A 13,883-nucleotide genomic window follows, 5' to 3' on the forward strand; every position below is an offset into this window, starting at 1 on the left:
AGAAGCAACTGCTGCAAAGGAAAAAGAAAAGATCTCATGCTAATGCTGGGCTCTACAGACCACTTGGGCAACCCAGACTGCATTCCAGCCCTGCCACTGACCACGGGCAAGTCACTGGGCACAGATTTCTCTCCCTTTAAGGCACTCTGACATGCAAAAGAGCCCACAAGCTGGTTTTCCCAAGCTCCTTTATCTTGCACCTGCCAGCTGCTCCAGACTGCTGGCACAGCAGCCACTGCCCCACATCACGACACGGAGCACGGACAGACCGTCCTGGTGGCACTGGCACTGCCACTTCCCCTCTGTGGATGCGCATGGGCAAGGCGTACGGCAGCACGCAGGAGTGAGGACACACACTCCCCTCCAGACCATGGCCTCTTACCTGCTTCTTCTTCAGCTTGGAGATCTGCTGCTCCACCATGGTGATCTCGCGGTCCACGCGGTCCATGTTCTGAATGAGCTCCTCCTTGGACAGCCGGGCCGGCAGCAGGTCCAGCTCGGCATCGGGGTGAGCGGGGCTCACGGGCGACACGGGCTCCAGTTTGCCAGGCAGGCCACGGTCCTGGGGAGCATAAAACAACCAGGTCAGCTCTTTCCCAAGGGACTTTGGATCCTTCTCTCATCCTCCCACGCCAGCTGCCACAGCGCCCTGGCCCTTTCCCAGCCCTCTTGAGACACACACTCCCCTCAAAGAACCCGCCAGGCTGAGCAGTACCAGCTGCCAGATCACATCACCGCAGTGCTCTGCAACCTCCAGCACCTCCAGAGAGCACCAGGTTAGTCTCCCAGGGACATGACAGCAGCAATTCCTCTTGCCAAAGCCTTGGAGGCTCCCACCACCTTCACTGCTACACGCGTTCCTACAGGATCAATAAACCCATCCGTAGTCAGGAGCTCCCAGCAGCACTGTCCTGTCACATCTCAAAAGCCAATTTAAGGCTACACCTTCTTTGCAAAAATGAGGAAGCCACAGACGTGTCCTCCTCTGACACAAGCACAACTGTGCTGGAGAGAAGAGTGGCATTAGTCACGCATAATGAGAAGGGGCTACAAGGGCAGCCCCCAGGAGGAAAGAAGACTCCCATCTCCTTCATGGAGGTCCTCCTCCATCTCTTGTTAAATTCTTGGGGAGCTCCGAGTGTTGGATGTCAAATAGAGAGAAAGGGGATAAGCGAGGTCAGCTGAGATAAAAACAGACTGAACTGATGAAAATCAGCTTTTTTGGCTGTCACAAAGAGCTCCAATGACCATGAGCTGGGGGCAGATGGAAAATACATTGACACATTCAGCTTCATCTCCAGCAACACAACTTTGCTGCGCCCAACGAGCTGGTATCCCACGAGCATCCTGGAGCCATGACGCCTCACCCGCACACACCCCTTCACCTCTCCTGCTCCAGAGGAAGGAGCCCATCTCTTGCAAAAAAGTTTTGCCCACCACGGATGAAGGCACCTGGGATGAAGCAACCGTTTAATAGCCCCCAGCCACACAGATGGGGATCACGGCACACCAACAGCCCACCCTGACCTGGGACACTCCTCTCTGGCAGCCACCCAAGACCTTAATTAAAAGTTTATCTATTCATTTGCTTAGAGAGGGGATGGATTTCTTTTCCTGGAGGGGGCAGGAAGAGGAGCCGGGGCTCGGTCTGTAACCGTAAACCGCCGGCAGGCAGCAGCTGCTGGAGGGGAGGGCAGGGGGGAGGTGAATGAGGGAAGAAGTTCACACAACTTTGCTGCCTCCATCACAGCAGCCCTGCGCCCGCATGGACAAAGCCAACATTGTTCTGCACCAACTGGCACCGAGGGGTCTCCCCTCTGCACTGACTCAAGGCCACCAGCGAGCGGCCAGGGCTACCCACCGATGATCACCGGGAGGGAGATGGCGTAGATCCCTCTGTGCTCCTTCATCTAACAACCCCATGGCCCCAGGTTATCCACTGGTTCTGTTCTACCTCAAACCAGGACAGCAGCTCATGTCAAATGTGGCGACCGTGCAGATGCCACCTTGGCACCACTCAGCATCTCAGTAGCATCTACTTATGGGGAGGCAAAACCACGTGGGGTGGCTGCTGGTGGGGATGATGCACAGTGAGGTCCCTCTTGGGGAGGCTGTACCCATAGCCCAGCACCATCACAGGGGACCTGGCTTCAAAGGCAGTGCCTGTCTGGTGGGGCTGTGCTGAGCTCTGCCCTGTTCCCCTCCGTAAGGGACAGGCAAAGTCATCTACAGCAAAGCTGGAACTTGGAGAGGCAAAAGAGGATGTTTCCCAACAAAGTGGTTGTGTCCCAGGAACCACCATCCTTCACTGGCACCTTTCTCCTCCTCTCCCCTGCTAAGCCCTGCTCTAGCTGAAGGAGACATGGAGCCAGCCAGGGAGGAACCAACCACTGCTGGGTGCAGCCTGGAGGTACCAACGCGCTTCTCACTGCTGCCATCAAGGGACAGACAGCAAAGAAGCAACCCCACAGCCCTTCCTCGCTGTCCTGCGACGGGCTCATCCTGCAGATGCATCTGAAGGCTGAACAGGTTGTTTCCAACATCAGTTCAGAAGAGAAACTAGAAGAACCTCAAAGGTTTCTGGAGAATTCCAAACCGGCAGATTCTGTCTTGTTTTACTTCCCCAGGACTAGACACCAAAATTGGTCAGCCTGCTGCAGCGGGAAGGCTTTCTGTTCTCCACAACTGGAGAGGTTTTGGGGTTTTTTTTCCAAGCCAAGAGGAGCAGGACAACCACAAAAAGCAACCAGAAAAAGCAAAAGATAAATTAGGTGCTTGTAAAATCTCGTTCAGCTTAAGGCATGGGAAGGGGAAGTGGCAGTGGCTTGTAGTTGGTAGGTTTTTCTAAAGGAAAGCCAGCTACCTGGAAAAAATGCCAAAGAAAGACTTCTCTGTGCACACATGAAACAAAAGGTACTCTCACGTCTGCCAATATGCAAGACAGGGCATCTTTAAACTCCAACTTGGCATAAAACCCTTTGCAAACCTGGTTTCTGAGACTTTTTAAAATCTTGTTACCTTGCAGAATCTGAAGCAAAACAGCAGCAAAGCTGAGTAAGGGGAACAGCTGCAAGTCACAGCACAAAAACCATCATCATCTGGTATTAGGAGATGATTATAGCAATAGAGAGAGGCAATGTCCCCAGACCTCAAATAGCTGGTCACTGGCATTTCACAAGCTCCTCTAAATAAAGGAAATGACAAGCAGCAAGAGGAAGGAAAAAACAAAACTGAAGGCATAGAAAAAATCTTGTCCATGTACTAGTGAAGTTCGAAAAGCAGAGCTCCCAGATTTACACAGTGCACAAAAAGGCCCGTCTTCTAAATCATATAAATGGCTCAAAAGAGGTCTGCAAGGGCCAGAATCCACCCAGAACCTGGGGTGGACTCTAATGGACAGAGATATTTTAACTGGTGCTCTGTTTCCTAACACTCTCAAGAAGCCACTCAAAATATATTCCTCTGCTCCAGAGAGTCTCATACCCAGGCTCTGAACCAGTGCAGTGTGAAACGTAAAATTCTTCTTATTAACGTGAAGTCACAGACTCCAAAACCAGCATGAGCCGGGAGAGCTGGAATAAATCTGCTGGAGGGAAGAAAACAATTACTGCATTACTCAAGTTGATATTTTCTCAGTAATTATACTGTTTCCATGTGATTTGTTTTTATACACGGTTAACAGCTACTGTAGTTCCTGTTTATCCCTGGCCTTATTATTATGTGATTTGTATGATAACAAGGGTGGGCGAGCGGGGGGCAGAGGCTGCACAAACCTTCCCGCAGCAAGAGGAGATGCTGGCACTGACGAAAGCAATTATCACTGAGGAGTCTATCAAAGAGCAAGGGCAGGCTTTGGGGGTGGGGTTCCTCTACACATTTTATTCCTAACACAGATAACATTAACGGAGCAAGCCTGCTACGTGCTATTAGGTAGTGGCATTAAAAACACGGGATAAAGAGGAGAAAGGAAAAAGGCAAGCCAGCTGCTCAATGCCTTGAAGAGCAAGTAAGCTTCTGAGTGAATGTGACATCCCTGCCTTCAGCCACACCAGCAATCGGGTCCACAAGAGAAGGGACAGTGGGAAGCCCAACCCTGGTCCCAGGACATGCTGGAACCTGTACCAAATCATCACCTAATTCTTATTTTGCATTACTAACCCACCTTGCAATGCTCCCAGGGAGCTCACAGAAGCTGGTGGGATGGAGAAGGGTGTCTGTGCCATATGTCAGCCCAGCACCTACAGCTGGATGCAGCCCAGCCTCCATGAAGGGTAATTTTTCTCATCTGCTTCCCACCCTCAGGAGATGGCAGAGCGGTACCTTCGCTCCAAATACACTGAACTCTTGCTGCAAAACCCATTTTGAGCTTTCTGGTCCCCTGACTGCACTGCAACCTCTTCAAGACTACACCAGTGGAGCTTCCCAGCCTCCACAGCCCAGACGGAGCCTGCGTGGTTGGCATGTCCCACACTAACAGAGCCGATGGCTTGGGACAACCTGCAGGATCTCTAGCACAGCACCACGGTGTGTGCCCTACATACCATCTTCAGTATGTCCTGGTCTCTCTCTGCCTTTCTAAGCCACATCGTTAGTGATGTTCCCCCAAGCCCAGGACAGAGGCTCAGGGATGCCAACATCACCTCTTCCACACTCTGTTCACTTTCTAATTACCAGGCAGCAGCAGCGTTTTCTGCTGGAGGGATTAGGAGGTGTTATCTCCAATTCCTGCCCACTCGCACATCGCGTGTCCTCATGGGCTGGAGAAGATTGCCAAAGGAGGCAGGATGGTCCACGGCTGCTCAAATTAATTCCCCCTTCCAAAAAAAATTCCCCATGAACAAAGGATGGGCTTGTGATGGGGGTGGGCTCCCTGTGAGGATGCCTCCATCAGCCCAGCCTCCCAGGGCAGCACAAAGCCAGTGAATATCGCTGAACTCCACCAACTAACACCACCCCCAAAAGCCCGTCCATGGGAGGCTGTGCTACACTGCAGAGACAGCAGGTTGTCCTCCCTGCCCAGGAACCCGTGGCCGAGCAGCACCACACACCCCAGCAGAGCCCCGGGGCTTTCCCACACATCCTGGGATGAAAAATGGGCACGAGAGCCAACACTCCACACCTCCGTCCATCCAGGTGTTAAGGTAAAAACATACATATAAAACTCTTAAATGGGCCAAATACAGACCAAAGTATTTATTTCTTTATTTTTTGGAAAAGCGTCCAACACTTTCTGGTGAATGGAGCCTACAGGAAAGCTGGGGAGAACCTGTTTAGAAAGGCCTGCAGTGACAGGACGAGGGGCAATGGCTTCAAGTTGGAGGGGAACAGATTTAGACTGGAGATGAGGAGAGGGTTCTTCATTGTGAGGGTGGTGGAGCACTGGAACAGGTTGCCCAGGGAGGTGGTTGAGGCCCCTTCCCTGGAGATATTCAAGGAGAGGCTCGACGAGGCCCTGGGCAACCTGGTCTAGTTGGGGGTGTCCCTGCTGACTGCGGGGGGGTCGGACTAGATGACCTTTGGAGGTCCCTTCTGGCCTGGGCAATTCTATGATTCTATGAATCAGCAGCCCCAAGATGACAGCCCTGAAGAAGCCCAAGGGGCTGTGAACTAACGTCTCACTTCCCCAAGGAGACACGCGAGTACAAAGTCAGAGAGCTCGAGCAGTGAAAAGTACATCGAGTTATGGCAATTCTTTTGTCCGTGACCATCTGCTGTGCTAATGGCTCTTGCAGCAGCCCAACCCTTCCAACGGGGTTTTTAATTCTTAAGCACTGCTGGTTCTCACTGCTGGAAGGGCTGCTGAAGCAGGAGGTGGATGTCCATGTTGGTGCACACAGTGAGACTCCAGGGAGCAGCTCTGGTGCCGCTCACCAGCCGTGAGCACTCCCGAGGGATGCCACATGTGGCACCAAGGCATCACCCACCTCCTTCCTCCGTCCCCACGCTCCGTGGCACGTGCAGGCAGGGGGGGATGAGCAAAACAGGGATCGCTTTCACTGGATGCAGCCCAGTACGTGCTCTCCTGGGAATTCATGAAGCTGGAGACTAAGGAGCTGTCTGAAGACAAAGCTAATTTTTTTAAAAATAAATCTGTGACTTTATGAGAAGGCCTACGAAATTCCTTTCCCCTGTAATCCAGCTGAATTCCACACAGCCAGGGCAGAAAACATCCCAACAATTCCTGAGCTTGCACGAAAGTAGGTCAAAAAACTTCCCCAATGTTTCAACAGCTTGAAGCAATTTAATTGCAAAACCCGTACCAAATGCTGACCCTCCCTCCCCACCCCCACCGGCAGATTTACGAGGCTGGTAAAACCTTGCCAGCGAGCGTCACAGTGAAATGCACTAACCAAAGCCCAGTATCTGGTCTTGCAAAACTTGCTTGTGCCCAAAAAAAGCCGTTCCACGAAGCTGTCCTTGCAGATGCTGCCTCCACACCGTCACAGGGTGGTACAGGAGCAGCAGCAAACGCGGCTCACGGACTCGGGGGCAGCTCAGAATAACGGGTCAAATCCAAAAAAACCTTACTCAGGCAAACTCCCACTGAAGCCCAGGGCATTACACCAACAAATGGATGCTGTGCCTTTCATTACCTTCCTGCATTTCCCCCATTAGTGAATAATAATTGCATTGAACGCGTCCATTCCCTCCTGACTTCGCCAGAGTGATGAATTCTCACCTACCCATCTACTCATTACAAAGAGGAGCTAATCGCTCCACCTCTCATTAAGGATTGCCTTCCTGTCCTACATCACTGCATTTTCAGTTGACCCTAAGTTTATTAAAACATTAACTGTCTGAACTGAAATTTTCCATGACGAATATTTGCTCCAGGCATTTTTAGGCTTTTTTCTTTTTTCTGAAATAGTAAATTTCAGCCAAAACAACTCTGTCACTTCCAAGTTTAGAGGAAAATAAGCATTTCTGCAAGATTCAGAGAGATTCTGGGAACCTTTTCTTTGAGCATCTTCAGCACAGTTGATGCATCCGGCAAGACCGCTCTGTGCCAGTGATTCACCTTTTGTTAATTCTGGAAACAAGTGTCCAAGTCAAAAAAAAAAAATTAATAAAAATTTTTTTAGTGCCTCCGTAATGGAAATTACTTTAAACCAAACGAGTGGAGTGGGGTCCTGAGGAGCTCCAGGTCAAGTACCCTTTCCAGGAGTATGGACAGAGTGGGAAAGGGCTAGATGGACCTTACTTGGCAGTTGTGGAGCGCTCTGGGCCAACAGCAATAAATGCCCTAAAAGAGCCATAAATAACTGCAGGAATGGTGGTTTGGGTGGTGGGTAAAGCCCGAGACCACCCACCAAATGATAAGGCTGAAGTTAAAGCTGCCAGTGACGTGCTTGGAATCAGATGGAGTTTGTCCCGGGCACTGAATAGACAGTGTTCGGATGCTTTCTGCAATTAAGGAGGAGCACAAATAAACTGGATTGCGGGAGAAAGGAATTTCATAGGCCTTCTCATAAGTCACAGATATATTTTTTAAAAAAAATTTAAATAATAAAACCAGCTTTGTCTGCAGCAAATGAGGTTGCCAGGGTAGCCTGCAGAGCAGCAAGCTCTTCCAATCCTCGATTTGCATTTTTAATGTTCTTTTAATAATTTGGGTGCCCAACAGCCACTCGGAGCATCCTTTCACCTCTGCTACCGCTGCCCCCAATGATGAGCTGCCCAGACCATCATGGTCCCTGTAACACACCATCCCAGCCCTAAACCCCTATCTCCCCTTTGCAAACTCAAACTTGCTTAAGTGGGTGGTGCTTCTGCCAGCCTAGAAAAAAGCAGGCACCGGAACCCCCCGAAGCCCTTGCAGAGCCCGATGGAAAACAGCCACAAAATGACAGCGCTGGGGAGGTACAGGTTTGCATGAAAAAGGCACCAGGCACATAACCCACGGGCTTCAGAGCACGGTAAAATCCTGCACCGGGATGTTCAAAACCAGGATCCGAGTCGCTAAGACGTCCCTTGGGTTTACGGAGACCAAAAGGAAGGGGCTGCCCTGAGCTCACCCAAATGCTCCAGAGACGCAGGAGCAAATTACAAGGGAGGTGAGCGCTTGTTTGATGTCCCTTAAAAAGGGGCAAACTGTGAAAAACGCCTCCAATTACGTTAAGCGCGAAAGCAGGGAGGCAAATTTTTAATTGCCCAATTTGGTGCTCGGCCAGGGCAGCAGCGTTAGCACCTCCAGCTTCGGCTTCACAGAACCAGATTTTAAAGGTGATGGAGGAGCTCACGGCAGAGCCGGCCAGTGCTCCTCCCAGCAAAGCTCAAACCATGCTCGCATTCCCTGGAACCGGCCAATTTTCACAGGAAACCCTGAATAATTGTCATGGACTTCCATGGAAATGCAGGACGTGGTGACATGTTTCCACATGTGACCGTCGCCCTCCCCTTTTGCATTAAAAGAACGCGTAGATGTGGCACTTAGGGACATGGTTTAGTGGTGGATTTGGCAGTGCTGGGTTAATGGTTGGACTCAATGATCTTAAGGGTCATCCATTTCCAACCTAAAGGATTCCATGATTTTATGACTTCTCTGCATGCCTGCTGCTCAGGATGTCTCTTTAGGCAGGAGACACCTGAGGGTTCATGCCAAACCCCCAAACCTCCTCCAGCAACTGTCACCCAACCCAGCAAACCCCAGGAGAACATAACACTTACCCCATGCCTTGGAAAGTTTTAGCCTCCCACCATGTATTTTTTGCAATGCCACCCATCCTCTTTAAGCTGCCACAGGCCATAAAGCAAGGTCTGAGTCTTTCCAGCCCACCAACCAGGCAGGGACATATCATTAAAGTCCTTGTTAATCCCAGCAGGTGCATTCCCTATGACCTGAGGATGCCGGAATGTGCCAAATCCCAGCTGGTCCTCAAGAAGGCGGAAAGCCCTCAAGCCTCAGACACCATGCGAAAAGCATGTCCAAGACTGCCTTTTGTAAAAAAAGGCCTTCGCAGAAAAAAATCCCCTACTTTTATACTAGTTCAATAGTCAAGTGACCAGCACAAATGCCATTGCACAAGTGGGACAGTATCTACATCAACACGTGTTAGTCCCACCAAAGCAGGAGCCAGGCAACTGCATCCTATTGCATCTGCCCACCACCAAGCATTGTGTTTAAAAAAAAAAAAAAAAAACTAATTTCACCCCAAGTGGCATAGCTACACCAGCCAAAATGCGGGCAGGCAACAAGCCTGCAAACATGGGGCCAGATCCTGAGCCAGGCTCAGCACCACCCACGGGCACTGGGACACGAAAGGCCTGGCTCAGGATGGCTGGGAAGAGCAGCGTGGTGCTCCACAGCCTGGATGTGCCCAGCAAACCTCCTCTTCTGCTCACAGGAACCTGGATGTGCCCAACAAACCTTCTCCTCTGCTCACAGGAGCCTGGATGTGCCCAGCAAACCTTCTCCTCTGCTCACGGGAGCCTGGATGTGCCCAGCAAACCTTCTCCTCTGCTCACGGGAGCCTGGATGTGCCCAACAAACCTCCTCCTCTGCCCACGGGAGCCTGGATGTGCCCAGCAAACCTCCTCCTCTGCCCACGGGAGCCTGGATGTGCCCAGCAAACCTCCTCCTCTGCCCACGGGAGCCTGGATGTGCCCAGCAAACCTTCTCTTCTGCTCACGGGAACGTGGATGTGCCCAGGAAACCTCCTCCTCTGCTCGCAGGAGCCTGAGCGGGGTGATAGGAAGGGTGGTCCCAGGTCGGAGCAGCTGGGGAGGGCCAGGGAATGGGTCCCTGCACCCCAAAGAGCTCCAGTGACACCAGGTGCATCCTCCAGCACAGGGACAAACACGGGGGAGGGAAAAAATCCACCGCGGCAGCTTCTCCAAACCTCACTTATTTAAAAATAAAAAATCGAGGGGAAATGAAAAGACAAAAGCCCTTCTCAGCCTGGTGTTATCAAGCAGAGGAAATGAGACTTCTAAAGCTCCCATTCAGAGCGGAGTGGGGGGGAGAGAAATCCCACTCCAGACGCACTTGAGCGAACAGCTTTTGAAATGGAAATGTCGCTCTTCAGAAACATTTAAATTTCCTCCTCTCCCTGCCGGGGAGGAGGCAGGAGGCAGAGGGGCGAGTGGGGACTCCTCATCCACAAAAAGCCAAAGGGGGGAGTCCATGGAGGGCAGCACCCGGGCGGCCCCACAGAGAGGGGATTTGTCCAGGAGTTAATCAGGACCGGCACACGGCATTAATATCGGCTTGAAAGGGGCATCAGATTTAGAGAGGAGGGAAGGGAATGAATGAAGACAGCTCTATTTAACCAGCGCCGCAAGTAAGACATACCTAAAGGCTGCTCACGCTCCCTCCCTCCCTTCTCCCTGCACAACCATCACCCAAATTATTTTTCTCCAACTCCTAGAGGTTGAGCTGCCTACCGAGAAGGAGCTTGACTGATGGAGAATGGGAATGCAAGCAACACCCAAGAGATGGTTTGAGAGGTGTGTTGTGGGACCAACCCAAACCTCCTCTTATATACAAGAGCCATCACACCAAGCAACAACCCACCCCTGGGAACTCCCAGCACATGGGGCATGGGTTGATGGGCTCCAGAACCAAACTCCTTTTCACTCCCAGCAGCTCCTTTTCCAACTGTGCCAGCTCAAAAAACAGAAGTTACTGCTCCTACAGCAATCCACCGAGCTCCCCTCACTAACAGCATGCCACCACTTCACTGCTCTAATGTCTTTAGGGTCACCTAATGCATAGGTTCATTCTAGCTGTGCTCTCAGACATCAAATACCTCTCATCTGTAAAACCCAGAAATTCTAAGACTGTAAGAAAACCAGACTTAATGGCAATACTCCAATGACCTCCCCTGCCCCCAAAATCTAGTAAAGATCCCCAAAGTTCAATTTTTATCAGTAAAGTCTCTTTACATCTATCAGAACATCTCAGTACGCACGCACACATGTCTTGTGAGAGTCGAACACGCACATGAGGTCTGAACAGAGCAGCCTGGAAGCAGAGAGGGGTCACTGGTGAACCTGACCCGTGAACCTCACTGGCTGAGACACAAAAAAAACCAAACAGCTTTTTCCATCAGGAATCCAAGCCGATCTGACTTCCATTTCAAGGTGGCTGCACTGCAAAACTTGTTTAAGCCTGAGACAATGCTCACAGCTGCTTAGATGCTTTTGAAAAAAAATTAACCAACGTAAAGAACAGGCTGAGGGAGAAAAAAAAAGCCCTTTCCTTGAAAGAGCCTGTCTGGGCTTTTAATGAAGCTTTTAGCGGCCTCATCTGTCCCCGACACACTGCTGAAGCCACACTCCCCCTTCATTTTGGCATCCACCCTTTAAGTGGTTACTTGCCCTGCACCCTGCAAAGCGCCGTCCCCAACACGTGCATGGGACATGGTGGGGGACACCACCTCCACCTGCCCCTCCACTGCCCAGAGCATCTACCAGCAGCCCTGCAGCCCCCCCGGACACACTGCTGCCACGGTCCCTGGCACCCCACAAGCTGTGATGCTGTGACAACACCCTGGGACATGCGCCGGGAGATGGGACATGGCCCTGGCATCACAAGAGGCAGGAGGGGACAAGGCCAGACACAGGGTACGTGCTGACAGGGGAGGTACGTGCCTGCTTTTCCCTCAGGAGGCCACATCCTGAGCCCTGGAGGTGGCAGGCAGGGGGGCAGCAGTGCCAGCCATCCCCACCACCATCCCCCCAGCCAGTGGGGTGTGGGGGGGGAAGAAATAATGTCCCCCCACAACAGGGAATGCAGGTGGGTCCTGGTCCAGACACGAGCTGGCAGCCAAGCCCTCCACCTCAACAAGCCCAGAAAAAGATGCAAACCAAACCTTTCGTGAGAGTTTTGGATTTGTTTGGAGAATTTTTTTGCCATAGAATTTTTTTCCCCTCATTCAGCGAGTAGAGGTGGCGTCATAGTATAGGGACCATCGCAGCATCTCAAGCATGACTCTCCTGGAGCATCACTCAGCTCCACCATCAGAGCAAGAATGACCAAGGGAAGACCAAATACCAACGAGAGCACAGGATTAAGCAGCTCCAGAGGGCTCAGGGCAGAAGAACCATCTCTAACTGTCAATGGCCATGGGAGTCGCTCAAACTGCAAACCCCTGCCCAGGGTGTTCCTGCAGAAAAGCATAAAAGCACCCCTGCCTCTCCAGGCCAGGGTTTTTTAACAGAAAAACACCCTGAACATCACAGCTCCTACAGCAAGAATAAGCCCACAGTGAATTTGTTATTATCTGTTAGCAAAGCGGCAGCTTCCCACCAAGGCTGGAATTTCCATCCTGGTTTGGCAGGCACAGGGCTGTGAAATGATTACTGTGTTTACTTTTCCTTTGCTAACTATAAAATCCCATTCCACTGCCCTGCCAAGAATGACTGAAGCTAATAAAATTCAGGCATTTGGAAGAAAGCAATAATAAAACTCCCTTTTGGGGCCTTTATGATGAAATTTCCCCACTCCAATCAGCGATTATGCTGTATTCATGAACACTAGTGATGTCTCCAAGTGCACCCAGATTGACTCAAACCAATATTTAGCTTTGCTCGAGACTGTAAGCTTTTCTTCCTTGCTGCTGCTGAAGGCAGGCTCACTGAAGTGCACAGCTAGAAGAAGCTTTTGAAAAAACAGCTTACAAGTACATGAGGCAACGTATATTTATGTGTGTATATATATATCTACGAAAAAATGTCGACTTTTCAATTACTTCAAAACCTGTGAAAAAGTATATACACATGAAACATTCATGGATGCATGAACTTACAAATCTCTCTCCAAATATTGAAAGCCATTAATATAACGCACAGTATATATTTATATAGACATACCTGCCTATTCTTTAGCAGCTTTTAGTGTTTGAGAAACCATAACGTTCCAGTGTTTACATCTGCCACTCTGCCTGCTGCTGAGGCAGAAACACATTAGCTGCTTGGGGGCAATCTGCTCTACGTCATGCCTGCGATGGCTGGCACAAGATAAAATAATGCAGACCTGAAAAACAGCCTGAAATAAAAGCCTGTGCTTGGTTTGGTCGCGTAACCACGTGGGATGGCTTGATTTGCACCAGGCAATGGTTCTTTCTTGAGCAGCCAGGGGAACGACAGCATCCAAAGCGCAGATCAGAAGGCAGAAATGATCACTGCTGCTCCTCGGGGAACGGCGCAGGGAGGAGAGAAATCAGCCATGTCCCTTGTCAGGGCAGCGATGGGAGCGGGTCGTTCAAAGGCAAGCCTGGGAAGTGTTACTGTGCAGGCTGAGGAGGTGATGAAGCACCGGAGAAACCTGCTGCCGGCGTGTGCTGGAGCAGGGTGCTGCAGGCTCTGCAGCCCCACAGGGACCCCCTCAAGCAAATGCAGTGGAGGCACCATGCACTGGGCAACCCCACATCTGCTGCCCATCTCCTCTGCTGCTCCGCACTGCCAGAGGACAGTGCTCTGCTCCATCCCTGCATCCCGCAGGAAAAGGTACCGGGAGCAGGACCAAAGGGGCTGCCGGTCCCGGGCCAGGGCGAGCAGAAGCTGGGCTGAACACTGGCATAGAATCATAGACTGGTTTGGGTTGGAGGGACCTCAAAGATCATCTAGTTCCAACCCCCCTGCCATGGGCAGGGACACCTCCCACTAGAGCAGGTTGCTCAAGGCCACATCCAGCCTGGCCTTGAACCCCTCCAGGGATGGGGCATCCACAACATCCCTGGGCAAACTGTTCCAGTATCTCACCACCCTCATAGTAAAAAATTTCTTCCTGAATCTAATCAGCATCTGCAGAAGATGCTTGGTCAGACCAAAAATTAACTAGATCTAGGTCAGGACTGCGAGGTGGTTCAGGTTATTTCATCCCACGCTGCTTCTCCCCCACTAATTTCAGCTTTGGATTCACCAAAGTGGGGGTAGGAGAG

General features: G+C 51.1%; 1 protein-coding gene across 8 annotated transcripts in view; it reads right to left on the bottom strand.

Annotated features, from left to right (window-relative positions):
* The window catches only part of NCOR2 (nuclear receptor corepressor 2), a 202,309-nt gene that overhangs the window by 154,489 nt on the left and 33,937 nt on the right, over nt 1-13,883 (bottom strand). For all 8 annotated transcript variants that reach the window (XM_014963218.1, XM_014963250.1, XM_014963209.1 and 5 more), the window contains exon 4: nt 383-562. In XM_014963218.1, the coding sequence (XP_014818704.1) occupies nt 383-562 (180 nt within the window). The remainder of the gene's footprint in view (nt 1-382; nt 563-13,883) is intronic.

The sequence above is a fragment of the Calidris pugnax genome, unplaced genomic scaffold, assembly GCF_001431845.1.
Source record: "Calidris pugnax isolate Ruff unplaced genomic scaffold, ASM143184v1 scaffold32, whole genome shotgun sequence".
Lineage (NCBI taxonomy): Eukaryota > Metazoa > Chordata > Aves > Charadriiformes > Scolopacidae > Calidris > Calidris pugnax.